The sequence below is a fragment of the Manihot esculenta genome, chromosome 14 (assembly GCF_001659605.2).
Source record: "Manihot esculenta cultivar AM560-2 chromosome 14, M.esculenta_v8, whole genome shotgun sequence".
Lineage (NCBI taxonomy): Eukaryota > Viridiplantae > Streptophyta > Magnoliopsida > Malpighiales > Euphorbiaceae > Manihot > Manihot esculenta.
The window spans coordinates 13,173,448-13,186,971 of record NC_035174.2 but is presented as its reverse complement, the minus strand read 5'-3'; the positions used below and the strand labels follow the sequence as shown (position 1 = coordinate 13,186,971).

At 27.5% G+C, this 13,524-nt stretch overlaps 1 protein-coding gene across 1 annotated transcript; it reads right to left on the bottom strand.

The window, feature by feature from the left end:
* Window positions 1-8,863: 8,863 nt before the first annotated feature.
* LOC110607382 (probable LRR receptor-like serine/threonine-protein kinase At2g24230) lies at window positions 8,864-12,387 on the bottom strand. Its single transcript, XM_021746481.2, has one exon. The coding sequence runs from the start codon at window positions 11,678-11,680 to the stop codon at window positions 9,119-9,121; it is 2,562 nt and encodes an 853-aa protein (XP_021602173.1). The 5' UTR covers window positions 11,681-12,387; the 3' UTR covers window positions 8,864-9,118.
* Window positions 12,388-13,524: the final 1,137 nt, after the last annotated feature.

Below are 13,524 nucleotides of genomic sequence, written 5' to 3'. Positions count from 1 at the left end.
ATTTACCCCTTCGCCAGTCATGGAATAACTGCCGAGGAGGTAAAGGGACAATTGATAACCGCCTGGCTTTCCTAGCCCAGGAATAAGGACGGATCCAAAAGAAGGCCACAAGTCCAAAGCCCGTCAGACCATACGCTCGAAAGACAGCCAGATTTCACAAGCCCGGGACCAGCAACCTAGGGCAATTCGGATCAGATACGAGCACAGGCCCAATAGGGAAGCAGGCCCAGTCACTCACCAACCCTGTTCGCATGCGTGACAGGGAGAATTAAATGGCCGCCTGGCGTGGAGAAGGGGTCTGACACGTCCGTACATACGGGCCTGAGTGACATGGATAGGTAGCACTATAGACTGAGGGGTCTTGTCTTTCAAGGGAGCCCTCTTCTTGAGGTTTTTGGGGGGCTTCTTCTTCCCGCTCCTCCCTGGACTCCATTTTTTTCTTTCTCTCAGCAACTTTTGCCTAAATATACTACTCTAATTCATAAAATCTGACTTGAACGTCGGAGGGTCTCCACTGGGGGCATCCCCGGTAGACCCCTGACTATTTTTCCCTATTCTGCAAGTCCCTTCGTCAAATAGAATATTAAGAGACCCATATGATGGACCAAGAAGAAAACCAAATCTATTATGGAGGAAAAGATTTATCAATTATCATACAAAAGTAAGTTTCATTATACATTAAAATTGACGCAATATTATAAATTATTTTTATAAATAATTTATAATATTCATTTTTTACCATGCTAATTTTTTATAGTGTAGTCCTATTCAGAAATAGTTTCAATTATTTTTTTTTTTGACAAATTACTTGCTGAACATGATTTGTTTTGGATGAGTATGAAAATTTTAATTAAATTGAAAAAAATAATGGATTAAAATTGAAAAATTACATAAAATATTGGTTAAAAATATAGTTTATTTTTAATAAGTGGGTCTCATAATTTAAAATTATAATTTTTTCTGATTCAATCTGTCATGTATAAGTATATTTCAACCCATTAAAATAGTTCAGTCCAAACTAATTACTATTAAAATAATTCGGTCCAAACTGATTTACCGTAGTTTTGTGCTAATTATTATATTGATACTGATTCGCCGTAGTTTTGTGTTAATTATTATATACAATTTCAATTTATTGTAATTCTCACGAAATCTCACATTCTCCCCTGTTAAATTTACGACGTCCTTGTAGTAACTAAATCAAATACAATTGTTAAGTCAAAACCAAATTTTGGATATTGTAGTTTGTTAGCATCTCGGCGGCTCCACCTCGTCTCACACGGATAGTCTTTTCCTTATAAATCTGCACAGTTTTTCTGATTTAGAGTAGTTTTGATACCAATTGAAACATTTCAACACAAACTGACCTGTATAATTTTTCTGACTCAAAAAATCTAGCCAAATTGATCCAAATAACTTTTATATTCATTTTTCACTTGATCCAAAATGATTAATCCAAATTATTTAATAGTTTCATACTAAGATACAATTCTGATTTACCGTAATCCACCGATGTAAAATTCTTTTCTATACGCAAACAGGTAATTTCACATCCATCAACTAAATTCTAGTTGAAATTATTAAATTTTTTTTAATTTAACTAAAATTATAAAATAAATTTACAGAAATTGAAAAACCATATAAAAATTTGACTATAAATTATAGTTTATCCTTAAAAAAATAACTTATTTCTTGTTAGTTAGTTTTAATTTAAAAATAAAAGATATTAATAAATTTATATATATTTGTGAATATATAAGATTATCAAAATATATAAAATATTTTTATTTTTTAAATTAAAAAATCATTTTATTTAAAATAATTTAATTTTCTCTCTCGTTCACAAGGTATTGTTCCACTTGTCTATACAAATAAGTTTGTAAATAGAACTCAATCACGGAGACTTGTACCATCTTTGCACATCTCCTCGTCACAATATGATCCTAGTTAACTCGTAGAAAAACTCGGTAAATTCTCATTTGAAAATAGTGTCTTCCTTTTAAAAGGAACTCGCTCAACACTCTTTTCCTTTATCGCATGTCTCATTATTACTGCTTTGTAGATTTTGGCATTCTCCATACTTTATTTTTTTATTTTCCATATAAACATGTAGTTTAATACAATTACAGATAAAAAGCTCACATTACACATAAAATATTCAAAGCGATTAATTTATAGTATTTTCATAATAAATTTATAAACAATGTATCTTAAATATAAAAAAATAAAAAATATTTTTATCAGAAATATATTTTTTTTTCATGAAATAGATAGAGTTTAATCACTGCTAACCAAATTTAGCAGACCATGAGAAACGCTAATTAATTGGTAACTTAATGGTCATTACAAAATTTAAAATTTTACTTTCTTTTTTTTTTTCAACAACAACACTAATAATAATAATAATAATAATAATAATAATAATAATAATAATAATAATAATAATAATAATAAGCCATTGGAATATTTTAAAAAATAATAATGTATAGGGGAAGTTTCCCACTCAATAAATAGAAATTTAACAATATATGAATATTATTGGGCCAGGCTGGCCCAGAGAATCTTGTGCTATATTTCTATCTTTGGATTGATCCTATGTGGGTTTTCCTTTAACTGCCTGGTGAAATTTTATATTATTAAAAAAATTAATTAAATTATTAACTTACTTACCCTATATATAAAAATAGAAAAAAAATTACTAAATATATCCATAATAATCTACTAAAAAATTCCTTGATAATTTAAATTATTATTAAAAATCAATTTATTTAATTATTTTTATTTAAAATAATTTTAAAATTTATACAAATTCAAAATTTCTAGCTTTACTTGTACTTAAATTACATTTCTATTATGTTAAAAAAAATTACATTTCTATTTATAGTTTTAAATAAACATTTATAAAAATTAACTGAAATAGTTACTTTTTAGAAAAATGGAAAAATCTAACTAAAAAACGTTACTTTTTGAAAATCTTCATGGCCTTTATTTGATATTTTAAAATATCTTCTATTTATTATTTAAAAATAATAAAAATTCATTTTATAATTCATTATATGATTTTTTTTATTAATATACTATATAAAAATTATCAAAAGAAAACACCAATGAAAAATTTTGGCTGCAATACTGCAATTTTATTTATCAATGAAATACAGATGCATCACCAGTGCACTAGTGATTTGTTGGGCAGTAAAATTTAAGGAAAATTACTCAGATAAAATTTATTAGTTAGTTTTTTAATTTTAAAAAATATTAAAATATTTTTAATTTTTTAAAAGTATATTAATTAATTTTTTTATTAATTTTATTACTAAATATTTTATTATTTAATTTTTATAATTTTAAAAAATTTATTAATTAATCTTTTAAATTTTTAAAAAATTTACAGGCTTTTTATATTAGAAATATTTTAAATTTTTTATAATATTTAAGATTAAAATTAATAAATAAAATTAATTAGTAAATTTTTTAAAATATTAAAGATATTTTAATATATTTTTTAAAATTAAGAAATCAACTAATAAATTTTTTTATATTATAGAAACTAAATAATAATTTTTTCTAAAATTTAACGAAATATTAAAATTATTAATAATTTACTAATCTCAACTTCGTTTAATAAATATATATATCTAGTTAGAAAATTTATTGGCTCAGTAATGCTCGGTAATTAGTGTCAAACACTTTATCAATAACTTTAATCTTTTAATTTCATTTAATTCACATTTAATTTTAATTTTTTTTTAATTTTTAATTTTAGTTTAATTTAAAAAAATTAAATTAATATAAAATGAGCCCATTTAGAATTGGCCCTATGATTTTGGCTTGGAACATCATCATACAACTTGGGGAGGGACTTTTTGATAATTTTATTACACTTACAACGAATTGCTAATTAGATATACGTCGTAGGTAGTAACCCTAGTAATTAGGGTTATGGATTTTCAATTTATGGGATAATATGGAATCCTAGGTGAGAAAATCACTCAATTGATCCAATTGTATTTTGATTTTTTTAAAATATTACCAATGAAATTAATGTATTTATATAGACGAATTTTCTTAAGATTTAATGTAAGGTTAAAAAATTAAAAGTTAAATGCTATATTGTAATTTTAAAGGAATATTGATTAAGGCGATTAAAAAGGAATTAGTGGTCTAACAATTAAAAGAGTTTGATAAGAGATTAATAAAAAGACTTAAATGAAAGTACATAAACTTATTATTATATTTTAGAAACAAATGCCAAAATTATTTTTATTAGTACATAATTTAATTTTAAATGTTTTATTATTATTCTCATTATTTTTATTATTAGTACATCCACTCAATTTTGATTTTTTTTTTCTTTTGTTTTAGTCCCTTTATACATAGTTTGGAGTTCCCCTTATAGGGTTTATTTTGTTGTTTTAATTTTCTTAGAGGAAGTTAACTGAATATAGTAGCCGAAAAATGGGTTAATATGCAAGAAGAGAAAGAATGAGCTCGTTCACGTGTATATACAGTAATTTTGATACTCAAATTAGTAAATTGATAGAAAATGCGAGTATAATAGATTTTTTGAGTTTAAAATGAGTGTATAAGAATGCGTATTTTAAATTCTGTATGTATTTATTTTTATATTGTAATCGGATTTGCTAAAAATCCGATTGATATCGGTTAGTGAATAAAAAATTTTGTTATTATAAATATAATAAAGATCTACTAAACTATATTCTTTAACCATAACTTTATTCTATAAAAGACTTGATAGGTTTAGGAGAATGGGAGTCTTGGCGTTCTGAGCATCGAGTGAAACTTCTACGACTGTCTATTCTAACTTATTTGGATTTTACCATATGTTTATGTTCTATGTTAACAGCTCATAATTTATTTTGGACGATTATTATATCCTATCATCTACCAATATTTTTCAATTTTAAAAATTTTAACTAGTTTTAGACCAGTAAAAATAAAAATATTTCTCGACTTGTCACTCTTTGCATTTTATCTAAATTTAATGAAATGTGTTATATTATGATTAAAAATAGACAATTAAAAAAAAATTATTTTATAGTTGAGTAAAATTACATATTTTAGTTTGTAGTAAAAAAGTTTATGTAGTTTTAGGCTTTTAGCGAGATGACTCTTACTTTAATATTTTTAAATATTATTGGTAAATGAAAATTTACTAAAAAAATAATATTTTAGTTCGTATTTTTAAATTTAATTTTTCAAGTTTTATTTAATTAATAAAATATTTTTTTAATTTAAATTTTATATTTTTAATTAAAATTAATTACTATATTTTTATAAATTAATTTCTAAATATTGTAATTAGTACTAAGCATTTATATTTATAAATTAATCTATTTATTTATTAAATTTTAATATCTTATATATAAAAAATAATAAAATAAAAATTAAGGAAAAAAATCTGTCATTTCCTTTTGATCCTAAATAAGTAAAAATAAATAAATCATTAAGAAGAGAAAAAAATTAAATAAAAAATTTTTATACTTGATGCATATTGCATCAAAATTTTTGATTTTATTAATTTGTTATCAACTAAAAAAAATATTTATATCAATTTATTCAAAAAAATAATTTATACTTAAAAAAATTTTTTATGGAGAATACTTTTTATGAAAAATATTTACTCTAAAAATAATTTTTTAAAAAATATTTGAAAAAATAATTTATTTTTATTATTTAATTATAATTTAAAAATAAAATATGTTAATAAATTTACATATAGAAATATTAATAAGATTCTTAAAATATATAAAAGTAATTTTTTTTAAAAGAGCAAATAATCTTTTTTGGCCTAATTTTTTCTTTTACTAAAAAAAATTTTATATTAACTAATTTTTTTAGTGTTTAAATATCAAAAAATATGAAAAATATTTTTCTCAAGAATATTTTTAAAAAATGAATAGTCTAAATTTAATAAATATGAGATATTAGTTTGTAAAAACATAAGTACTTATTTATAAGTAATAAATTTTAAATGTTAAAAAAATTTTCTGAATTATTTAAATGTTAAAAAATTTTAAAAATATTTTGCCGAAAAATATTTTTTAGAAAAACAAATAGAGTTTAATTTATAAAAATATAAAAATGAATTATAAATAAATAGACTAATTTATTATAAAATAAAACTTTATACTTAAATATAAAAATATATACATTAAATTATGTATTTTACAAATTTTAAAAATTAAAATATAATTTATTTTAATTAAAATAATTTTTAATTAATTTGTACATACCATATCTGTATTTATTAATAGTAAATAATTTTTTTATCATAAATTAAATTAAAAAACAAAAATATCAAACTTTATAATTATAATAAAATAAAATCTGTATAATTGATATTGGTCCCTTGAATGGACAGGTGATGACATATGTTGTAAGAAGAATAATTAAAACCAGACAGAAACTTTTATAAAGGAAACTTGTGCTCTTGACAACTATAATTGTTGTTGAATTTTTCACTGTTCTCACCAATTGATGCCTAAGAAAGGACATCATCAGCTCTTCACCACTTTTCTCACATTCTATGACTTTCTATTTAATAAAATTCCAAGTTGGTGTGGAAATTTTTGCATGCAAACCATTTTATTTCTTTTTTATCCTCTTTTACTACCAACCAAACATGCCGTGTAAGAAACAAAATGTTGACTCTTTCTGCATATTCTACATTTTCTTTAATATTAATTAATCTAAGTCTATTTTATGATCTCTAAAATACTAATTATTCAATATTCATTTTTTTTAATATTAAATTCTCTAAAACTGATTATGAGGTATTTCTTAAAAGAATATTTACATAAAAAATTTAAAATATTCACTGTTTTATAATTTAATTTAATAAAATTAAAACTATATATTTTATTTAACTTGATTGTAAATATATCTGAATAAATTTAAAAATTTTCGGATTCTATTTTTTTAATTTTTAATTTTCATTAAAAAGAAAAAAACAATACCAATAATAAAATTTGAAGAATTTTATGATCCCTCTAAATGAAACTTGGTAAAGAATGATGGATTCTATTATTAAAAAAGGAGCTTAATGATTTCACATGGCAAAAAGGCATTGCCAGAAGTTTGCCACATGAACAAGGAATCGAGCTATTCGTGATAATGGACACTTGTTATGATGGGAATTTAAAAGTAAATTAAAAAAAAAGAAGAATATATTCTCAATCCAAATGATTTTTTTTTTTCATTATCATTAATATGCAAAGGAGATTTTTTTTTTCATTAATGAAAAAAATAAAATTAAACGTGAATAACTTTATGAACATTATTATTTTATATTAAAATAAAATGATATCTCAAGTCATTTTCACACAATTAGTCATATAAAATAAAATCCAAAATGCTCAGAAAATCTAACCAATTAGCCGTCCATTTTTATGCGGTAAGCTTTAATCTTAGTCATGCAAATGAACGGAATCTCATTTGTTTTTAGTACTCTCTATTGTGTTCTTTATTGTGTTCTTAATTGGGAAGTAACCGAATTTTAAAGAGTTAATTTTAATTTATTAAAATTTTTCTGAATTTGAGTTGAATTTCAATTTTACTCGTTTCGAATTCGAACCAAATATTAAGAAACTCAAATTTAATTCATTTATCAAACAAGTTTAGACAATCGAGATTTTATCGAGTTTAGTCTCAAATAGTTTAAGAATAGTTCATACATGTGTGGATTTTAGTTTAAAATTAAAATAATTTTAGTTAAATAAGTATATCTACAAATTAATTTGTAAACTTATAAAAATGAATTTTTAAATCTTAATGATTCAAATATATGTAAGTTCAAAAGTGTAACTAAACTATATAGAGCTGAATTTTAGAAAATTTAAATTTGACTCGTGAAAATATATGTAGAGTTCGAGTTTATTTTTCTTATAATAATAATCTCAGTTTACTTAATCAGATTGTTCATGAGTCTATTAGCGAGTCTGTTCATAAATTCAGAAACGAGCCGAATACTATGAAGTTTAAGTTTGGCTCGTTTATCAAACGAGTCTAAAAAAACGAGCCTAAAAATTGAGTTTGAACTTGACTCATTTAGAAATCGAATCGAATTCGTTCAAATTTTTATCGAACCGAACTTCAAGTAGTTCAAGAATGATTTAGTTAATTTACACCCATATTCTTAATTCAATCAGGAAGTTCATCTAAAAATAACATGATAATCCATTTGAATCGGATAACTCATTTAAATTATAGAAAATAACATGATAATCTATTTGAATCGGATAATTCATTTAAATCAAATAAGACGAAATCAAGTGTTTCTCGTTCCCTGAATTTAACTCACTAATCAGCTTATAAGGGCGACTGACACATTTGAGAGAACAGTACTGTGATTATGATGTCAAGTGGAGAGACATTTTGCTGGGAATTAGGTTCCAATTTAAGTTGATGTGAAGCATCAAAATTCCCTTTTTTTTTTCTTTCATATGATCACAGAAATCCCTTGATCTATTAGTTGGTGGCAGTGGTCCTGGATGCATTTAGTACAAAATTTTATGCATTTAAGCCTATGGAACCCCAGAAGTATAATGCTCAACCCAGCTACCAAACCACCATTCCAGGACCACCTAATCCTTCATTGCCCTGTGCAAATGTATCAAAGTCATCTTGCAGATTGCAAGGCACAACAAGCTTCAGGCAACACCCTTTGAGAGAAGCATTTATACAGTAAAGCGATGATATGATATAATACTAGTATCCGTGTATGCAGATACCCGCTACCCGCCACTCGCCCACACCCACTCATGAAAACAGACAACCTCATTACCTCCCTATTAAGTTGAAAGCTTTGTACAAGTTTCAGCATTGAAAATTAGGAGGACAGAAGTGAAAACAGATACTATTATGATCATATGAACCTTAGGAAGTAGAATATTAACTTTCAAGGATTAAACTCGTGTGTATACAAATTAAACTTCTGTGCCACCAAAGAAGGTAAGATAAAGATCAAAAACAGTTTTTCAAGAACTGCTGTACAATCCCACCCTATGGCAGCACAGAAAGAACTCAATACATAAGAAGAACATAAGATATATAGAGAAAGAAACAGAAACCAGCTTTCCTAGATATATTTGTTTGTTCATCATTGATGAACTGCTGATTCAATGTCTTTTAGAAGTCCAACTATCTGCTGCATGCTTGGACGCTTCGATGGAACATCCGCTGTGCACAGATAAGCAATCTTGAGGGCCTCCACCATTTCATGTTCTGGTCCTGTATCTCGAATTTTCGAATCAATAGCTCTGGGACCTTGGTTCTTTCTTACTAATCCTCTAACCCAACTCACCAAAGTTGCATCTTTGTCTTCAGGATAATCATCCCCTACAGACTTTTTCCCTGTAATTAGCTCAAATAAGACAACTCCAAAGCAATATACATCGGATTTAGTTGTTGGGCAGTTGTTATCTGGATCAGAAAACTCTGGAGGAACATACCCAGGTGAGCCACGAGCAATCTCCTCGTCTAAACCACTGCCAAATACCTTGGCCAGTCCGAAATCAGATAATCTTGGCTCGAGGTTATAATCCAGGTAAACACTGCTTGCTTTGACATCTCTGTGAATAAGTGGGGGTGAGCAACCATGATGAAGAAATGCCAATGCACGAGCAGTGCCAAGTGCAATTTTGTGTCGAAATCTCCAGGTTGTTAATAACCCTTCAGAGCCAACATTTTGAATGCCATTATTATCATCTTCTTCCCATGTGTCCATGCTCCAATCTTCGGTTGTTTGGACCCCAAGTGGCAAGTCATGGAGTAAATTCTGCAAGTTCCCATTCTCCATGTAATCATAGATGGCAATTCTTTGATCTCCTGCTACACAATATCCAGTCAATGGAACAAGATTAGGATGCTTAATTCGACCAAGATACTCGAGCTCCCTTGCAGCTTCATGGTCTGTCAATGTAGATCCATGGACTAAAACTTTAACAGCTACATGAATTCCACCAGGCAGAAATCCCCTGTAAACTGGCCCAAATTTCCCTTCAGCCAAAAGGGTGCCTCTATCAAAACTTGAAGTTGCAGATAAGAGGTCTGCGAAAGTGATATTCAGCAATGGCTTCTCAAAAATCACTACAGGTACTGACGTTGCCTGCTTAACATCGGCAACCCATGTGGTCGAATCAGTGTGGAATGAAAATGGACCTGAAATATTTTGCTCTTCTTTGTACGAGGTTTGTTTTACCGTCCATGTACTGGATTTCCTTCTGCAACCAATAGCTAGAAATAGCAGCCCAGCAAGCAAGCAGACCATTGAGAGGGTCAAGGCAAGAGCAAGCTTTAATCCCTTGTGTTTGGTAGCCTTCCTTTTAATGAGGCCTAGGTTTGCTGCAATTGGGCAGCTGTTTAATGATCCATAGAATTCTGCTTGGAAGGTTTCAGAGGAAAATTCAGAAGCACAAAGGGTTAAGTTGTTGTAAGAAAAGTTGAATCTTTCCATCCATTGGAGTTTTTGTAGGAGAGGCAACGGGATTTCTCCACTCAAATTGTTATGTGAAACATCAAGAACTTGGAGGTTTTTTGTAGGTAACAAAGGAATTTGGCCACTGAGATGGTTCTCAGACAGATCAAGTGTATGCAGATTACTCAATTCTGCAATTTCACTAGGAACATGACCAGCAAGACTAGCTTTAGACAAATTGAGAAATTCTAAATCCTGAAGCATAAAAATTCGTGGGAATTCCTGCCTAGCAAATCTATTGAATGCAAGATTAAGGTATTTGAGATTCTGGGCTTGATTTATATGGGGAAAAATATCTCCACTAAGTTGATTCTCAGACAAGTCCAAGTAAATCAAATGAGACCAATTGTAGCTAGAATTGAATTGTACCTGAGAAATGTGACCTTGAAACTGGTTCCTGCTCAGGTCTATCACCTCCAACATTTCCAGGAACATACCCATAACTGAACCTTGAAACAAATTCCCAGATATATTGAGACTAGTGATGGATTTCATCTGTGAGAAATCCGAGTCCTGCCCTTTGATCTCATTTCCTGCAAGGTTTAGTGTTTTGAGCTTAGGAAATGCAGCAGCAAAACCATCTGGTAAGGAGCCTTCCAGTTTATTCAAGGAAATATCAATGAGAGTCAGTGAACGGCAATTAAGAATTTCCAATGGAATGCTTCCTTGAAACCCATTTCCATCAAGCTTTAGAACTCTCAACCTTGAAAGTGAGCTCATTGCTGCAGGAATTTCACCACTAAAATTGTTGCTTGACAGATCCAATGATTCAAGCACAGCAAAATTGCCAATGTTGTTGGTCAGGGACCCGGAAATCTGGTTGGAAGAGAGATTCAGGGTCGTAAGAGAGCCCAAACTCCAGAAATCTGAAGGCAGAGCAGTGATTTTGTTGTTGCTAAGATCCAAAGTTTGAAGCTTGTTTAGCTTACCAATGGTGTTATCAGGAATAGGACCATATAGGCCATAACCAGAAGTCACTAAACCCAGAACATTTTCTTTGGCATCACATAACAAGCCTTGCCACGAACAAACAGGAGCAGAGAAATTGTAAAGTGGAGAAGAGGTGAAGTTCATCTTCTTCAAAAACTGAGAGACATAAAAAGCATCTGTATTGGGTTGTTGACAAGGCAAAGGCTTGAAGAACATTGAAAGAACCAAGATAGAACCAAAGAAACCAAAACCCATTTGGAATCAACCCAAGAACTCACAAACACAGAGCAGCAAAACTGAACTAGAAAACCAAAACCACCGCAAAACCCTATCCTAGTTCCTTAAAAATCAAAACCCAACCACCTCTATGCTTCTGAGTCCCTTTCAGACAAAAGATCCAACATCTGAAACTCCATTAAAGCTAATATGCAAAGTGATTTTGAGCCAAAGGGCTCCACCAAAGAAGTAAGAGCACTACAAATGCAAACTTGTGGAGCTACTGTATTGCTCAGGCAAGACCACAGCTAGACTCTGAAAACTCAGAAAGTAAAAACAAGTGTTAAAGATAAGAACTGGGTATTTGAGGAGTAACAAAGGTTTGCAGTTTGAAGAGGGAATGTGAACATAACTTGTCTGGCTTTGCAAGTCAGTGAAAGACAACAAAAACAAATAAAAGAAAGTAACAGAGGTCAAGAAGAACTTTTGTCGCCAAGTAGAACATGAAAATCTAAAAGACTTTTTTGCTATGTATCTTTATAAAAGACCATAAAAATAAAATGAAAAACTTCTCTCAAGAATAACACAAGGAGGGTTACAGAGAGAGACGCAAAAAACACAAGACAGTGGTTTATGGGAAAGCAAGGTTGAAGCTTGAGAGTTGAGAGGCGTTGGGATTCATAAATTGGGTTGGTGAAATTTTCAGTGGTTGTTGGTGGTGGGTATTCAATGATTCTTCAGTGTAAGTGTTGGTGATAATCATTCTTTCTCTACTATAATGGAGCTATGCTTCAATGTTTTTTTTTATTTAATTTTTTTTTCACTGTGATGGTAATGATCTTTGTCAGATGAAATGTGGGAGTAATAAATCCATGCGACTGTGTGATTTTCTTTTTGCCCTTTCTGCCGAGGCTATAAATACCCTAATTAGGTTCCTTGGATTTAAAAATAAATTGAATCAAATAAATTAAAAATTTAAATTTTAATATTTATAAAAATATAAAAATTAAATTGAATCGAATCAAATCGATTCAATTCGATTGATTTATATTTTTAATAAATTTTTTTATTTTAATTCGATTCGATTCGATTTGATCGATTTAAATTTTTAATAAATTTTTTATTTTTTATATTTTATTTTTAATATTTTAAAATTTAATCTTAATACGATCTAATTATTCTGTATTATTAAAAATAATATATTATTATCATTAATAAGTTTGATTTTATTTTTTTTATTTCTTTATTAAAATTAAACTAAATCAAAATAACTGAAATTTTAAAATTAAAAATCAAACTAAATCAAAGTAATAAAAAATCAAACTAAAATTTTAAATTAATTCAATTCAATCGATACTGCGCTAATTAAGGTGAGATCAAGTAGAATTTAAAAATAAGATTTTGTCCACAATTAATATAAAATTTTGAAATACTTGTCCATTTTCACATATGACAAATGTATATTTATTCCATAAATACTATGGTTAATAAATATTTAATTTTATATTTTAAAGATTAAACAATTTTTAATCTCTAAATTTTAATTTTATCATATATTTAGATCCTTTTAAGATAAATTATTACTTAATTTCTAGATATTATAATTATTTATAGTTATGTATCTCAATTTTATAATTATTTATAATTTTACACATTATTTTTATTTATTTTAAAGATGAAATAGTAATTTTATTTAAAAATAAAGTCATCGAAACTACCCAAACCTACTATGAAAGCAAAAGTGAGAAATTGAATAGATTAATTTTTTTAAAATATGTAGATAAATGGTAATTAATGATAAAATCTATGAGTTAAATAATATTGTTTCTTTTTTAAATTTACATTTATATTATTTATTTTCATATCATCAAGGGGAGGAAAAA